Source organism: Cavia porcellus, unplaced genomic scaffold (assembly GCF_034190915.1).
Source record: "Cavia porcellus strain 051 isolate PalLab524CR breed Dunkin Hartley unplaced genomic scaffold, mCavPor4.1 scaffold_7, whole genome shotgun sequence".
In the NCBI taxonomy this organism is placed as follows: Eukaryota; Metazoa; Chordata; class Mammalia; order Rodentia; family Caviidae; genus Cavia; species Cavia porcellus.
In genome coordinates this window covers 29,477,848-29,495,899 of record NW_026947490.1, presented here as the reverse complement: position 1 = coordinate 29,495,899, position 18,052 = coordinate 29,477,848, and the positions used below count along the sequence as shown (strand labels likewise).

Sequence of the window (18,052 nt, the reverse complement as noted above, 5' to 3'; positions counted from 1 at the left end):
GTAGTGGTGAGAATTTGCAGGGGACAGTTGTCTCCCCAATGCTGGCCTGTTTTGGGCAGGGAGCCTGTCCCATCAAGGAGGTCTGGGAGCTGGGATCCCCTCTCTCTCTCTTAGTCACCCCTTCAGCTCCTTAACAGGGCACAGGTGAGGTGGGCGCTCCCAACCGCACCCCCAGTGCCCACACTGAAAGGCCCCGGCCTCTCCTCTCAGAGTGAAGTCTCAAGGGAGGAAAGCATCCAGGCCTGAAGCAGAGATGCACAGCATCACGGACTATTCTCCCAGGTGAGTGACCATTGTCATCTTGAGCCCAGTTCTTTTCTGATGCTCATGGCTCAGTGGCCCCATCTCTAAGCCAGGAGCAGGGTGTGGTCCTCCACAGGGCACTGTCTCCATCTTCCCCTTACCATAAATATCCTGTTGGTCCTTCTTCCTGCTAAGCTTCACTCACCTTGATTCCCTTCCTCCATGCCGACTGGTCATTCCTGGTTCTCATCTGCCCTGGTCTCTGATTATACCTCACTCGCTGCCATCCCATCTCTCCCATCAGCATCCTCCAGGATGTGTTTGTAGACAGAGTTCACTTCTCTCACAATCTTTACCATGAAAAGAGACAGAGGTAGATACCATTCCTGGACCAAGCCTTGCATGCCTTGTGTCCTGCTGGACTCTCCTCCAGGGCCTCCTCTCCCTGTTCGATGAAGTTCTCACCACAGGCACTGGCCAGGCTCTCCCCACACCTGAGTCTTTGCATGTACAGTTCCTGTCATGGAGATGCCTTTCCACTCTTTCCTGACCACCCAAAAGCTGATCACCATGCAGGCTTGGTCTACAGTGTCAGTTACAAGTGTGTGCCTGGGTGTGTAATCCTTGGATATGGATCTGGGTGGAGGAATGCTGGCTCACTTGTTTATGAACTACTTTGATAACTGACATTTGGGGAAGGACCACCTGGAGGACTCCTTGAAAGAATAGTAATCAGAGATTTTTATAGGTAAATGGATGCAACTTGAGACCATACTCATAAATGAAATAAATCAGACACACATGTGTAAACACCATGTTGTCTCAAAAGTGTGAGAAGCTGAAAGAAACCATGTTATACATATGTATGTATATATATGTATATAAAAAAGATAGTTAAGATAGTTACACTAGTGAGTTCGCTGAAGAGAAAGATTTGTGCTGGTGTTGTTCAGACAATGAATGCAGCTGTCTTGTGCTCTGGGTGAATGATTTGGGGATGACAATGTGCAATGTATGTATCATTGTTGCCCCCTGATTGATATACTTTGAAATTTGGTTTTATTTTTTTTTCCTTTGAAATAAAGTGGATTGGAAAACAAGAAAAGAACAAAAGAGCCATGATCTCCATTTTGGCTAAGCCTGCCATTTCCATATAATGATGTGTGCAGAGCTGGCTGGACTTCTCCCTATCCTCTCGACGGACTTTAAGCAGTGCACATCAGTCTAGCCGCTGAGGGGTAGTCCTTGAAGCAAGGTGACAATCAGTGTTACCCCACCCCGTAGCTCCCACAAGCATGCATGGGTCAGGCAGGAAGAAGAGCCATGCTCCACGCTGTCGGCTGGGACTGAGCCACAAGGAAGAGGCTGTGACATCTCAGGGCATAAAAAGCTACACAGCAGGGCATCAACCCCAAAACCCTGGATACTGCCTCCAACTGTGTTACGCATATCTCCTCGCTCTCTCTGCATACTGCAGAGCCCATTTCAGGCCTCCTACCTGGCCCAGCTCACCCACCTCAGCTACAGTCACTCCTCCCTGAGCCACTCCTCTCTTGACGAATTACTAAAACTTGGGTCATGGCCTTTGTTCCAGTTAGCCATCACCCTAGCTGGACTTAGGAGCCCCCTGGCTCTCCTACAACTACAGATATGCCTTAATGTCTTTATTGTTGCCGTGGGTTGCCCTGGAAGTGATAGACTGGTATTAACTTATTGGAATTCCAGTAACTTTTCCATGGGATTACAAATATAAACTCTCCTGACCGTGATGAGGACTAAAAAGGGGTAATCAATAAACACTGAGCTCCTACCATGTGCTGGTGTTTTCCTGGCTGTCGGGAGGCCTCACTGCCTGGAGCAATGTCATCTTTATCATTGAGAAGCTGTCAATCTAGAGACAGGAGGAACAGGAATAAAAAGAAAGAATCTGTTGATTGGAGCTAGCATGGGTTGCTTGGTATCTGCAGAGGAATCACGCAGGGAGGGGACCTGGTGACACTAGGGTTGGTCTCTGTGTCTGATGGTATGAGGTCTGATGTCTGATCAAAGATTCAGGTAGCCAGGAATCAGGATCTGTTTTTCTAAGAATTATCATCTCAGGAAAAGGGAGAGGGGGATGGCAAGTGCCACTGCCTGGAAACGGGCCCTGTGCATTCTGCAAACAAGAGCCTGGAATTTAGAGCAGAGAAGGGCAGAAGGTCAGGAAGCAGTGAGGAGGAAGGTAGGCGGTTGGGGCCCTGGAGGCTGAGGCAGACCGCACAGGAGGCAGAGGTGTGACTGCAGTTTTTTCTTTACTAGGATTCCCAAGGCTGCTCTGGTCACATCAGGCCAGAGAAAGTTCTGGCAGCAATGAAGAGAAGGGTATGTTGGTCAGGTTTCCACCAGTGCGACAAAATACCTGAGATAAATACTTTACAAGGGTGGAAATTTCACTGAGGCTCACGGTTTCAGAGGTTTCAGTCCATGGTTTCTTGGCCCCACTACTTTGGGGCTGTGGTGCTCTTAGGCAGTAGTTACTATGGCTTGCAATTGTAGTTAAGTAAACAAAGACCTCAATTATGACACATTATGGTAAATTATGCCTTTACTTTCACAGTTTTCTGAGTCTTGACTAAATTCCTTCATAAGAACAGAAGGAACAAGGTATCCTCCCGTCAGCTGCTAATGGTGCCATGGTGCATCATGGTGGCATCGCATGGCTGAAGTGAGCCCACTTCTTGGCAGCTGAGGACAGAAAGAGATAGGAAGGCATGGGAGTCCCAGGGTCCCCTGCAAAGCACCTCCTCCAGTGACTAATTGCTAAACTGATTTTGACTGATGTGTCCGGAAGTTTCCATCCATGACCTTTGACCCTGTGCTGGCAATGGATGACCATGGTGGAGGAAGAGTGTACACATCATGACATCCAGGAAGCAAGGAGAGCAAAGAGGCCACCTTTTCAAAGTTTTAACCTGTTCCCAGTGGGCTCCGCCACCTAAGAGTTCCACCAACTTCCACTAGCACCATGGGGAGGGGACCAAGTTCTCAGCACATGGGTCTTTGGAGGAACATTCAAGATCCAAACCACACCCCAGGAAAGCGGAGATGGATGCTCCCAGAGGAGGCACCACAGCGTGAGGCAGGGAGGGAAGGAGGGTTGAGGATGTGTCTGATGCATGTGGAGGCCAATGGGGTTCTTCATGGACGTGGCCAGTAAGGGAAAGAGGATAGTGAGGCCGGTGGAAGAACATTTCTCTGAGCTCCCAGGGAGCTGGAGTCCTGTTCCATGGAGGAGCAGATTCAATCAGGGAAAGGGGGTCCAGGCTGCAGTGTTATGGAGCATAGCTGGGGTAAAGCGAAGCCCGAGGGAGGGGTGAGAAAGAGGGGATCACATGTTGGAAAAGGGAAACTTGTCACTGATGATCTTTGTAACAACAGCTTTTTTGTTTATTAATCCTAATTTACCTGGATCACCTTTGACTATGTTCAAGAAATAGTTACCACTCCTCTAGGTATAATTGAAAAATAAAAATTTTATGTGTTTACGTTATATGGTGCAATTTGGTATAAATATTCACCCCGGACCTTATTATTTTATTGAGCAATAGAAATGACATATAATTATGGTATACACTATAATATTTCAAAATGCCTTTGCACTGAGAATTTAAAGCCGGCCAAGTAGCATATGAATTAACTTGCATATTTATTGATGTTTTAAAATAACACTCCCCACAGCCACGAAAAGATTGCGTTACATCCAGTTCTATTTTTTGTACTGCTGTGTGATGACAACATTTGAAATTTTATCTCATTCCACTTTGAGATGCACAGGACATTACAATTAACTGTAGTCAGCAGGCTTCCCTCCCTTGGGTCAACCTCTCGCCCCACACCCTCCCATCACCCTGCCTCTGGCTATCGCCTTTGCACTCTTGCTGTTCAGAGTTTGAACTTTTCTGACTTAAAATAAAATGATACATTATGGCATTTGTGTTTCTATGCCTGGCTTGCTTCACACAGCATAGCATCCTCCATGTTTCTCTGTTTTGTTGCAAATACTGGGATGTCCTTTTCTACAGATACATAATCACTGTGTGTGTGTGTGTGTGTGTGTGCGCGCACGTGTGCACGTGTGGATGTGTGCATGGGAATTTTTCTTGCCCGTAGGACACATAGTTGATTCTACACTTAGCTATTGTGTGCCATGATGGAAGGGGCAATAATCACGGATACAGGAATGCAGGTCTCTTTGAGATACTGGTTTCATTTTTTGCTGGTGTTTTTCCAAAAACAGAATTGCTAGATCACATGATAGTTCAGTTCTTTTTGAGACATCTCCTTACTGTTTTCTGCAATGGCCATACTGATTCACATCCCCACAGAGTGTACAAGGGTTCCTTTTGCATCACCTCTCTACTGTCTTTGAATATCTTTTCTCTTTGGAATCATAGCTGTCCCAACAAGGGTGAGATGAAATCTCATTGTATTTTCACTTCAATTTTCCTAACGATGCATGAGGTTGAATATTTATTATATACCTGCTGTCCATATAAATTCACTCTTGAGAACGTTACATTCAAGTCTTTGCCAAGGTTTAGTTGACATATTTATTTTCTTGCTGTCATGGTTTATGTGGTAGCTCTCAGGCCTCATGCACTTTCATTGTGCATTTGTGATTGGCTCATTGTCTAGTGCTTGGATTGATGGTGTCAGTGCTACACCCACCTAGCGGTTGAAGCCAGCATACAATGTAATGGGTGGAAGAAGGTGTGTCTCACTCTCCTGCTGGTTTCCACCTTGCTGTCTGCAGCCTCCATGAACTGCGGCCCAGCCATGCCACCCTGCCTTGGAGCCAACTGAGTATGGACTGAAACCTCCAAAAACTGTAAAAAATAAACCTTTCCTTTCCCAACTTTGGGCCTCAGATATTTTGTCTCAGTGACAAGTAAAAAGTAACTAAGACACTTAGTTGAAATTTTTGTGTTCATGGTGTACTTTGAATATTAAGCCCACAATCATTGTGTGCTTTGTGAATATTTTCTCCCTTTCCAGTGCTGGCCTCTTTGCCTTACCGGTTACTTTTTCTTCTGTGCAGAGGTTTTAAACTAGACTTTAGCTTTATTCCCTGTGCTTTTGGGGTCACATCTCCCACAAGCTGGCACTCTTGTCATGAAGCTGGGGTCCTGCCTGTCCCCCAGTGATTCCCATGGCTTCAGGTCTTACACTCGAGCTTTTCGTCCACTTTGAGCTGATGGTGTATTTGGTGTAGGCCTCCTGACAACAGAGGCTTTACCGGATGGATGGGGAAGGCTGCAAAGAGCTAACTGGGAAAAGGCTGGGGAGGTCTGGGAGAAGGGAGTGGAGATGAGAAGCAACCACATGAAATATTGTTTGTGACGAGGACTGGGGGATTCTCAGTTGTTTCTCGATTCATCTCTGCAGTTTCCACAGCTGCTTAATGATTCCTCTCCTGTTATGGATTAAGAACTGGTAGTCACTTAACACCAGCTGGTTTACATCAGCATGGCACGGAGCATAGATGCTCCACCTGAGGAAAGTTACCAGCATAAATAAAGAGGTGGAGAAGGAGACGGAAGGTGTTAATGCATTATTGCATTGTGGCATTGTTGCTGTCTGAGCCATTGGTTCTCCTGGAGAAGCTCTGGTCCTCGCATCGAGCATTGCTTCCTGGCTCCAGAGGGGAAGACGTGTGTCACTTGGTCTCCAGGATGAACTCGTCACACTGGCTTCTTGACACATACTCGACTGTGCTTGTTGGAGGAGGAACTCGGGGCCTCCGTGTCGCGGAGGATGGCTGTGATGCCTTTCAGGACAGTCCAGGTCTTTGTTGTGAGTGTGACTTCTCAGCTCCAGTGCAGAACCTTCATCCCACCAGCACAGCTCCTTCACCCTGATGGCATAGACTTTCTGGCTTTCACTGCTGACCTTTGGGCCTTCCTGGCATGGATCCATAAAGGAGACTGGTGTGAATCCTTCTTGTGGGCTCTGGATCTCCAGTTGGACTCATGGGAGGCATTGTCATGAGTTCTGGGTTTTCATCTGGACTCATGAAGGACATTGCTGTGGGATTCAGGCCCTTGGCTAAATATTCCATGTCTTTTTAGTGCTGTGGATAGATTTCCTGCATTTTCTTGTGTCAACTCTGGGTGACCATCATAAAAATAATATAAACTCCATGTCCTGATTCTAATTGTTCTCTGCACAACCCCTGACTACAACATCTCCCATCATCTCCAATGGAAGCAGTTACCACGCAGCCAGTGTCTGAAACAAAGATACTTACTTCCTTGCAGTTCTGAATGGCAAAAGACTGAAATCAAGGTCCCAATCTAAGTACCCCATGGGCAGCACCCCAACCAGAGACCTTGGGGTCAGGGGCCAACCCTGGCTTTTCCAAGGATGTCCAAGCTGCTGTCTCCTTGGCTGCTGGCTGCGTCACACAGCCTCTGCCTTTGTGTTCAAATGGCCTCATCCTCCTTCATGTGCATGAAACCCCTCTGGAGACTTGCCAGAGGAGAGAAAATGGCGGCGTGCTAGGGGATCGAGCGAAGAATCTCTCCAGAGAATTCAAACTCAAAGCTAAAAAAAAAAAAAAAAAAAAAAAAGACAGCATGGAGAGGACCAGACAAATCCATAGCGATTCTTATCAACCAAGACAGTACAGCTGGAGGATTTAAAGTCGTGCTGAGACCGGAGGCTGCAAATCCCGCGCCCTTAAATCAATGAACAGACTCGTGGACCCAACACGAAAAGCTGAGTTGCTTTTGGGGACTGCGGAAACTGAGACCCAGATCGAGACTCCAGGCGGCAGCCAGTTCTGCACCGCTGCACCAGAGCAGATGTACAGAGCTCTGGCGTTTCGAATCTAAACGGTGCACAGAAATCTGACCAGTCAGCGCTGAGCCGCGAGGTGGGGAAAAGTGGACGGCTTGGTGTGTGGCGGTCCCGGAGCGGGGACTTGCACCGGACTCTGGTGAGTATAGAAAACCCCGCGGCGGCTGGGTTTGGCCAGAGAACAGCTGGCCCGCCACCACGGGGAAATCAATAACACAGAATCTGGTGCAGACATATTAGCCTGGCGGCAGAAATCGCAGCTTGGTGACATCACCAGGACCCCCTGTAGGGAGGGCTGGTGGAAGACATCTTGAGTCCTGGCAGAGTCTGATTGCTTGCTGGCTTCAGCTCTGCACGGAGAACTTAGTGGGAGCCATCTTGGTTTTGGGCAGATCTGCTTTTCTAGAGCTCCTATCACAGAGAGGTTTGGAAGAGAACGGCTGGGACCTGGGCAGAATCCTGTGCCATTACCCAGCTGCTTCTGATTCAGGGAGAACTGGCAGGAGCTGTTGGGGCTAGATCAGGCCTCTGCTTGGGGCCCAATGGGCGGATGCAGAATGGTCACAACTCAGTGACAACCTGAAAGTACAGCCTAATTTATGAACTAACTGACACAGAGGCTAGAGACTAGACTGTACCGCCCCTGCATCCCAGCCTACCCCAGATAACAGCAAATTGGGGAGGACAGCAAAAACTCAAGCCGGCACGCTTCTGAAAGGCCCTAAGCAATTCGGAGAGGGCCAGAGAACTCCAGGACAGTCTGAAAGAAACCAGAAACATGACAAGAGATAAAAATAAAAAAAAATCTCCAGCTGTTCAACAGGAGAAATTAAACCCAAGAGAACTAAACACTGAAGAGAACAAGCACAGTAACCATCCATTGCTCGACTCAGCATCAGCCGAAATTAAAAAGTATTTACATGATCTCATAGAGGAATTTAAAGATGTACTCCTGATCCAAGTGAGGCAAGATATAAAGAGATTAATTAAAGAAATGACAAGCCCTGCCCAAGAGAACACAGATGGAAGAACTGAGGAAATCAGAAAAGAAAGAGAAGCATCTGAAGAATTTAAGCATAACTTAGAATACATGAAACAGATCCAAAGAGAAAATCAGGAAATTAAAAACTCCATTGAATATTGGCAAAATGCCTTGACAGAAACTAAAGACAACCTTCTGAAACTTGAAGAGAGATTTAGGGCTTATGAACGTGAAAGAAAAAGCCTCTTAAAAATAACAAGGAACCAGAAAGAAGCAATTCTAAAACTGGAAGATGATAAAAAGATGCATAACCTAAGAATAAAGAATGTGAGTGAGGAAGCAGGAACATCCAAAAATGAAATACAAAAAATATTCACAGAGATATTAAAGCAAAATTTCCCACGTATAGCAAAAAGAAATAATATCCAGATAAAAGAAGCATACAGAACGCCAGCTACCTACAACCAAAACAGATCTACGCCTAGGCATATAATAATCGAGATCCCAGAAATCCACCAAAAAAACAGAATATTAAAAGCAGCCAGAGAAAAGATGCAGGTTACCTATAACGGGAAATCTATCAAAATAACAGCAGACTTATCAACACAAACTCTTAAGTCAAGAAGGGAGTGGGGAGAAATATTCCAAGTCCTGAAGGAAAAAAAATATGCAACCTAAGTTCATATATCCATCAAAACTCTCTCTAAAAATTAATGAAGAAATAAGATACTTTCAAGACAAGGAGGAACTGTGGGAGTTCGTGGCCACCAATCCAACCCTACAGAGAGCGCTGAAGGACATTACAGAGAAAGAGAGGAAGAAATATCAGGATTACAGCTACAGTGGCGGAGAGGCCTCAGTGTACGGGGCAGACCATGGAATGAGGGAATAAGGTGGACAAATTATAGCAGAAAAGTGGAGTAGCAGACATGAGGCAGAGACGGTAAGCTAGTCTTTGGTAGAGACAGCTCTGAAACTATATTTAAAAAAAAAAGCAGAGGTCATTGCTAATGGTGTATAACGATTTAAAAGACACAGTAGTCCCAGTGCCATATTTAGATTGAATTAAATTAGTTCTGGTCTGTCCACTCATATCAGATTTGAGGACACAGACCTCTAGAACCAAAAATAGCAGGTTATACCATGGTAACCATCCTTACTTTCCTATTGACTTAAGCTGAAATCCTGTATTACTTACATTGTCTTACTATGACTGATCTTAATTGTATCTGAATCATAAGACTATTGGTTGGCCTTGACTGATCCTATTTGAAATCCGTATGCATGTTAGAATCAACCCTAAAAGTAGAGGAAACTACTCTGAGCATGACAGGATGTAAAGGATATCCATACTGGCATGAATCAGTAACAGCTCTCAAATACTACAATGCAGTCAAAGATAAGTTTTTATAAAAATAGGTGATAGTATATTTAACTATAATAAGCCAGTGTTGTCGACAAATCTATTGAAAATAACAAGAGAAAACATAGTAGCTACGGAAGATCATTTATATTATAGTTTTGTAAGTCTAATCCATTGCATGTTTATCTAGGAAATTGTTTCGCTGTCTTGTTATGAATTGGTTTTCCCTATAATACAGAGAGGATAGGAACAAATACTCTGAGGAAGAGACCTGAAAAACCCGAGGCTTATTTTGTAGCATTATAATATAAATTCTAGCAATCTATTGCTTGCTGATTAAAATGACTCTGGACTGGTTTCTTCAGCTCAACTTCAGCATATGCAGAGATGGGGACGGCTATCACAAAGAGAATGAGAGATGCGATGGTAGTTGGAAATGTCTTCCCTAATTTGGAACTTGAGGACCTAAAAAGACTCCATCATCCTGTAATGATTTGATTAGTTCTATAATATGCAATAAGTATAGAAAGTGGGTGAAGTTAGGGACAACTATCTGTAAGAAGCTAGAGACAGTTAGATAAGGTAGATCTCCAGTGGACTTGCTTTGAAATCTGTATTTCTTTAAATTGTTTTTTTTTTAAATGTTCTGTTCTGTTTTGATATGGTTAACCTTATCCTCTCAGAGATGTAAAACAAATAGGTGGGACTGATAATCATATTACGGAGCTTTTGTTCGGCCATAGAGCAGAATGGTTTGTAGGGTCACTTTTTTGAATGTCATTCTAAATACTTTAATTCTATAACCTAAACAGCCATTTCGAAGAAGACAATTTGTAACTTATCAACTGGCAATTTCTTACCTTTTGTTTGTCTGTAATTTAGTATTATTTTTCTACCCTTTTATTCTTTAATCTCCATGTATTTTCTTTTTCTTTTCTTTTTTCGTTTCCTTTTCTTTAAATTAAAAAAAAAAAAAAAAAAAAAAAAAGAAACCCCTCTGTTTCCCCAGTTCAGGGACACTCATGATTCGACTGAGGAGCCAACCTGATGATCCAGGGTGATCTGAACAGGTCCGGTCCTGAACTGAATCACAGGGCAGAGACCTGAGGCTCTCATGGCTCTAGCAGTTGAGGCCTGGGTTCTTTTGGGGGGCTCTGTTCTGCTCCCCAAAGCAGCCATGTGACCTTCTGCTCTGCACGCATCCCCTTTCCTCATCTTCACGCTGCTTTTCTTCATCCTAAGGCAATCAGTGTGGTGATGTGTAGCACACATTTGGGGAACAGGGCAGGAAGGGTCTCCTGCCCTGAAAAAGTAAAAAGAAACAAGTGAAAACAAAATGTGCACACGATAAGAAAGTATCTGTGAAGTGGTAGATACTTTGTATTCAGAGCATATCAAGAACTTACAAAACGGGGGGACCCTGACGTCGGGGGATGAGAGGACAGAAAATGAAGTAGGGAGAGCGATGAAGAGGGGCCAAGAAGTGGTACACGAGAAAGGCAAGGAGCGAGAGGGAAGGAAAGAGCGTATGAGTTTGAGAAAGAAGAAAAACTGGACGTGGAGAGGTGATGGAAAGCAACTGGAGAATTTTAAGCAGGGGAGAGAGAGAACATGGCGGACAGACAACAGCAACTACTGAACGCTCTCTAAAGGCTCGGCTCAGAGGCCAGGAATGATGCGGACTAAGGAGATACGAACCAGTAGAGATATGCTCTGCTGACTCAGGAACGAACTGGGCTGAGAGAATCCAACTTGGAATACAGTCCTGGCGCTAAAATAGGAACAGAAAAATCTCGGTGTGGAGGCTCGACTCCGCGCCATTGGAAACCGCGGTTTGGATTTCCCGCCGCCCGGCGGCCGGCGCCTCCACAGCGGCTCGGCAAGGAGAGACGCGACCGCCGAGCTCTGGGAACGGGAGTCTGGGAACAGAGTTCCCGCGCCATCGGAAACCGCGGTTTGGATTTCCCACCGCCCGGCGGCCGGCTACCTCCATAGCGGCTCGGCAAGGAGAGACGCGACCGCCGAGCTCTGGGAACGGGAGTCTGCGAACGGAGTCGGAAACGCGACGGACAGGGAGGAAGGCTGACTGGTGGCGAGGTGAGCGAGGAACTGACTCCCTACCGCAGTTTGACTCCAGCGGAGGTTTTTCTGGGCGCGGGCAGTCCTGTAAGAGCAGGGCGCGGTGGCAACTGCAGCCGCACGTTTCCCTCTCGGACGGGATTGGTGAAAGGTGCCTGGCCGGAGGGACGCTGCTGGCGGACTCCCTAGGCTGGCCTAACCCAGATCCCAGAGCCTGACGGTGGCCCGGAGGAACGACCGACTCCTGCGTAGGCTGCCTCCTCCGCAACTCCCTGGGGCGCAGCGGTGAGCGGGAACAACTAACCAGCGCAATTTGATCAAGCTGTGGCTGACAGGCAGGGAAGCCGGGCCTCCTGTGTAAGATTACATTTTATAAGGAACAAAAAATATGGGGAAGGGAAGCAACAAAAAAGGCTCCTCGACCCCCAATCCTGAGAATCAGGCAATAGTGGACACTGCACCAATATACATTAAGTGCCATTTAGAGAGCCTCATAGACCAATTCAGGAATGAAGTTATCAATGACCTGAAGCTAGAAGTATGCAGAATAGTTAGAGAAATGCTAAGCACCACCCAGGAAAAAGCAGATGGTGGAATGGAAGAACAGAAAAAGAGGGGAGAATTGCTTGATGGAGAAAACAGAGAAAGCATTGAGTATGTGAAGCAGGTGCAAAGGGACTATCAAGAAATCAAGAAGTCTACCCAAGACTGGCATAACAGCTTGAAAGAAACTAAGGACAGACTATCTGAATTGGAGGGCAGACTTGAAACATGGGAGAATGAAATGAAAAACTTCTTAAAAATAACAAAGAAACACACAGCAATAATACAAAGACAAGAAGATGATAAGAGGAGCCATAACTTAAGGATTAAGAACATAAAAGAAGAAGTAGGGACACAAACAAGTGAACTACAAAAGCTACTCACAGAAATAATCCAGGAGAATTTTCCTAATTTAGCAAAAGGTAAAGATACTCAAATGTATGAGGCATACAGGACCCCAGCTACCTACAACCCTAACAGAGAAACACCCAGGCATATAATAATAAAAATTCCAGAAATTCAATACAAGAACAGAATATTAAAAGCTGTAAGAGACAAGAAACAGATCACTTACAAGGGAAGACCCATCAGAATTACAGCAGATTTCTCTTCACAAACCATCAAATCACGAAGAGCATGGGGAGAAATAATTCAAGCTTTGAAAGATAATAATCTACAGCCAAGATTGAGATATCCTGCACAACTGTCCCTGGAAATTGATGGAAAAATGAGGTGCTTCCAAGATAAAGAGGAACTGGGGGAATTTGCAACCACCAATTCAACCCTACAGAAAGTATTGCAGGATATTCTAAAAAAAGAAAAATACAAAGAACCCAGAAATAGGGGCGGGGAGGCCACAACGAATGGAGCAGAGAACAAGATGAAGAAGACAAACTGACAGCTACTGACAGAAAAAGAGCTCAACAGAAATGAGACAGAGAAGATTGGATGATAGGAACAGCTTTTTTTGGAGAAAATGACATCTTAATAGGTAATGCTGATTTAGTACCATCTTGTTTTGAAGTCTCATCTAGCTTTTGTTCTTCTGTCTCAAATGGTCTAAACAGGTTGTATCTTATTGGATTTTGCTATGTACGATAGTATAAGAAAAAACCTTTTAAAGACAAGGAGATTATACAGAGACCATTGTTCATTTTCTGTTAGTCGATTCTAAATACTCTATAATGCTGTCATTCTCTTAAATGGATTTACATTGTTTTGATATACTTAATGCTACAGTATATGAAGTTGTACTCAAGGACTTCAGGGAGGGAGTCAATATGGTAACTATTTTTGGGTCAGGATTAGCTGGTGGTGAAACACTATTCTGCTTAAATGGTTATGTTTTGATCTGCCCTGTTTCGCTGTTATGCCCTCTTTTTTCTCAATCTCCACTCCATTATTTACTTTTTTATTTTTATCCATTTAATTAAAGGGAAAAATATAGCAGGATATAATATAGTAACCCACTTTGACTTTCTATTATCTCGATTTGAAGCCCTGTATTACTCTCACCATCTTGTTTTTGACTGAGGTTCCTATATTCTGTTTTGCTGGATAGTATCAGGTTCGAAAGTTTAGGCATCAGCTGAGAAGATAATGAGATTCATTATAACGCCCATTCTCGTTGACTTTTATCTACTTTTGAAGACCTACAATATCTCCAATGTTTTGGTTTTGTCGGTTTTATTCTTTACGGTTTTGTTCAATTGTATTACAACTAATGATATAGGCAATTCTATTAGAAATAGCGGGAGGCATTATGGTAACCATTGTTGATCACCTTGTATTATGTTTTTATATTATCTATTATGTCCACCCTTTTGACTTGACCGATTCTGTTCTGTTATGTCACATTTGGTTTTACTCTCTTCCAAAAAAGCAACAAGAACCGTGGGAGCAATGAAACCCAAAATGTGTAATAGTCACTGTACAAAAGAGAGGAAAATAAAGTGCTCTAAACTATATAACTGCATGTATATTTAAATGTATAAGATAGAAAATGATATCACAGAGTTTTATTGGATCATTGAACAGAACTGTTTGCAGTATCAGTATCATTGTTGGAATGTCCACTCTACAAGCTTTAATTTTGTGACTTGAACAATTATGTCTAAGATGGCAATATGTAATCCATTAACTAGTGATTTCCTACTGCGCATTTTTTTATTCTGTAAATCTGTATAACTTGTACCCCTTCACTGTTGTTTTTTTCTTTCTTTTCTTTTCTCCTTAAATAAAAATTAAAAAAAAAAAGAACTTACAAAACACAAAAGATTATAAAATTTAAAAAATGAAAAAAATCCCAGTTTTGGAGCAGTCATTGAACAAAAAAGAAACAAAAATCTATCTTTTTTTTCTATACATTTTTTTAGTGAACAAAAATCTATCTTTAGAAAAGGACAAATTAGGGTATTTATCATAAATGGGTGTTCTTTCTCAAATGCTCTTTATCTGTTGAGATCATCATGTGAGTTTGGTCTTTGGCTCTGTTGATGTGGTGTATTACACTCTGATTTGCATATGTTGAACCATCTCTGCATCGCTGGGATGAATTTTACTTGGTCACAGTGTATAATCCTCTGGATGATTTTTTGTATTCTGTTTGCCAGTATCTTCTTTTATTGTTGTTGTTTTGTTTTGGTTTTTGGTTTTGGTTTTGGTTTTGGTTTTGGTTTTTCTGAGGCAGGATCTCACTTTGCAGTTCAGGCTAGTCTTGAACTCACTTTGTAACCCAGGCTGGCCTCAAACTCACAATGATCCTCCTGCCTCAGCCTCCTGAGTGCTGGGATTACTGGTGTGCCACGATGCCCAGTTGTTTGCCAGTATCTTTGTTTGTTTGTTTTTGTACCAAGGATTGAACTCATGAGCTAGGTGCTTGCCAGTTAGGCACTTAAGATGTTGATCTAAATCCTGAGCCCCTGTTTGCCAGTATCTTATTGAGGATTTTTGCATCTATGTTCATTAGAAAGATTGGCCTGTAGTTTTCTTTTTCTTTCTTTCTTCCTTTCATTCTTTCTTTTTTGTGTTTGTTTTTCTTTTTGAGACAGGTTCTCACTATACAGTTCAGGCTGTCTTTGAGCTCACTTTGTAGCCCAGGGTGGTCTCAAACTTGCAACAATCCTGCCTCAGCCTCCTGAGTGCTGGGATTACAGGCATGCACCACTCCCATCCCCCACTATTTTCTTTTTTTGGTTGGGTCGTTCCCTGGTTTCAGTTTCAGGGTAATACTTGCCTCCAGGAATGACTGAGAGTATTGCTTCCCCTTCAATTTCTTTGTAATGTGAGAAGCAATAACATTAGATCTCCTCTAAATTTATTATACAATTCAGCTCCGTGTCCATGAGGGCCCAGGCTTTTTTGTTGTTGATGATGTTTTTAATTACATTTTCACTGACTAATATTGGATTGTTTAGCATTTTTATATCTTCTTGATTAAGTTTGACAACTCATAGATATTCCTAGATACATCTAAGAATCTGTCCATTTCTTCTGTGTTTTCTATTTTATTAGAGTACAGATGTTCAAAGTAAATATTGATGATCATCTGGATTTCCACCTAATTGCAAGAATTTGAATCTTTCCTCTTTTTGATAAGGTGGGCTAATGGTTTCTCAATTTTATTTAATCTTTCAAAGAATCAACTCTTGATGGTCTTTATCTCAATCTGATAAAAGCCATCTATGACAAACCAACAGCCAGTATCAAATAAATGCTCAAAACCTGAAAATCAGGCAGGTGTGGTGATATACTCCTATAATCCCAACAATCAGGAGGCTGAGACAGGAGGACTGATGAAAGTTTGAGGCCAGTCTAGGCTAAGAGTGAGTTCAAGGTCAGCCTGAACTGCATAGTGAAATACTGTCTCAAAAGGCAAGAAGAAAAAGAAAGAGGAGGAAGAGGAGGAGGAGGAGGAGGAGGAGAAGAAGAAAGAAAGAAAAGAGAAAGAAAGAAAAGAAAAGAAAAACTTGAAAGTATTTTCATTCTAAAATCAGGAATAAAACAAAGATGTCCACTATCACCATTCCTATTTAATATAGTAGTTCTGGAAACATTAGCCAGAGCATTTTGACAAGGGAAAGAGCAAGGATAGGAAACGAAGAAGTTAAGTTATCATTATTTGCAGATGACATGACACTTTACATAGAAGACTCCGAAACTCCACCAAAAGACTTCTAGATTCAAGAACCAAATTCAGTCACATAGATGAAGACAAAGTCAGCACTCAAAAATTAACAGAATTCCTGCATACAAGCAACAAATGCACTGAGAGAACAATTAGGAAAATAACACCTTTCACAATAGCATCAAAAAATTAAATACATAGGAATCAACCTCACAAAGGAAGTAAAAGATCTATACACTGAAAATTACAGTACTCTGAAAAAGGAGAGAATATCAAAGAGAATATCAGACAATGGAAAGGTATCCCTTGCTCATGGATTGGAAGAACCAACATAGTGAAAATAGCCATATCCCCAAAACCGTTATACAGATTTAATGTGATCGCAACCAAAATACCATTAGCACGGCTCACAGAACTAGAGAAAACATTCCTAAAATTCATTTGGAACCAGAAGAGATGTAGAATAATAAACACAATTCTAGGTAACAAAAAAGTTGCGCACATCATAAATCCCTGACTTGAAATTATACTATAAAGCTATTATGATAAAACAGCATGGTACTGGCAAAAAAAAAAAAACCCTGAGATTCAATGGAAGAGATTAGAAGATACAGAAACAACTTCAAATACACTCAGCTAGCTTTTCCTGTACAAAAGGGCTAAACGTGTTCTTTAGAAGAAAGATAACCTCTTTAATAACTGAGAAAACTGGCTTTCCTCATGTCAAAGACTAAAATTAGATCCATGTCTCTCACTAAGCATTGATCTAAAATTGAAATAGATCAAAGATGTAAATATTAAAACAGAAACACTAAATCTGTTGGAAAAGAGAATAGGTAGAACTCTTGAAGACATAGGTTTAGGTAAAGATTTCATGAGCAAAACCCCAACTGCACAGGAAATATTACAAAGATCAGCAACTGGAATCTCATCCTATTAAAAAAAAAACTTTTGCACATCAAAAAAATTACCAATGGAGTTAAAAGACAACCCACAGAGTAGCAAGAAATGTTATTCAGGTATCCCTCAGACAAAGTACTTATATCTATAACATATAAAGAGTTTTAAAAACCCAGACCCTCCCCCCAAATTTATTTATTTTTTTATTGGTACCGAGGATCAAACTCACGACCACGTGCTTGCAAGGCAGGTGCTTATGCCACTGAGCTAAGTCTCCAGCCCCAACCCCCCAACTTTAAAGACCTAATAAAAAATGAGCATTTGAGATGAATATGCACTTCACAAATGAACCAAACAGTAAATAAATAAATGAAAAAATGTTAAACGTCACTGGTCATTTGATGGATCCCTTGGAGCACTTTTGTCATCAAGGTGCATCAATGTGGGTCAGACCCACGACTATTATTCAGACTATTTCTATTGATGAATTATTATTTTTAATTTCATGACTTTTATTATATTAAACAATGAGTACTCAACAGGAAAAAATAACACAAAAATAAAGTGTAAAGGTTTTAATCTTTATTGAGTGTTTATAAACATGCATCAAAACTTTGAACATCCACTGGTTTCTGATGTACAAAGTCTAAAAACGAATATTAGAAATAAATTCCCATATGAACTACAATGAAAATACCAATAGCTCTCTACAGGAAAGTGATCTTTACTTCAATTATCCCACCTAAGAAGTCTGCACACATGATAGCAGCGTGACCCAGACAGCGTTACCCTGGTAGCATGTCTTTGCTTTCCTGGCCTTTTTGTAGGATATACTTGACATATTTGGTGGTGGTGCTGTTTTGTCAGGAGGGTTTTATTACATCATACAGTATGTACTTAACTGGAGCATAAAGTATCAATAAAAGATTAAATTCTTAATAAGTATTGTGCACTTAGACCAGGCATCAACATTTTCACA

General features: G+C 42.4%; 1 protein-coding gene across 6 annotated transcripts in view; it reads left to right on the top strand.

The window, feature by feature from the left end:
* Positions 1-18,052, top strand: part of LOC100712901 (sialic acid-binding Ig-like lectin 13) — a 28,426-nt gene that overhangs the window by 3,308 nt on the left and 7,066 nt on the right. For 2 of the 6 annotated variants that reach the window (XM_063253228.1, XM_063253229.1), the window contains one exon: positions 211-282. In XM_063253228.1, the coding sequence (XP_063109298.1) occupies positions 211-282 (72 nt within the window). Of the gene's footprint in view, positions 1-210; positions 283-676; positions 3,773-5,667; positions 6,423-18,052 lie in introns of those variants that run through there. The other 4 variants (XM_063253230.1, XM_023563163.2, XM_023563162.2 and 1 more) reach the window with 4 other exon arrangements.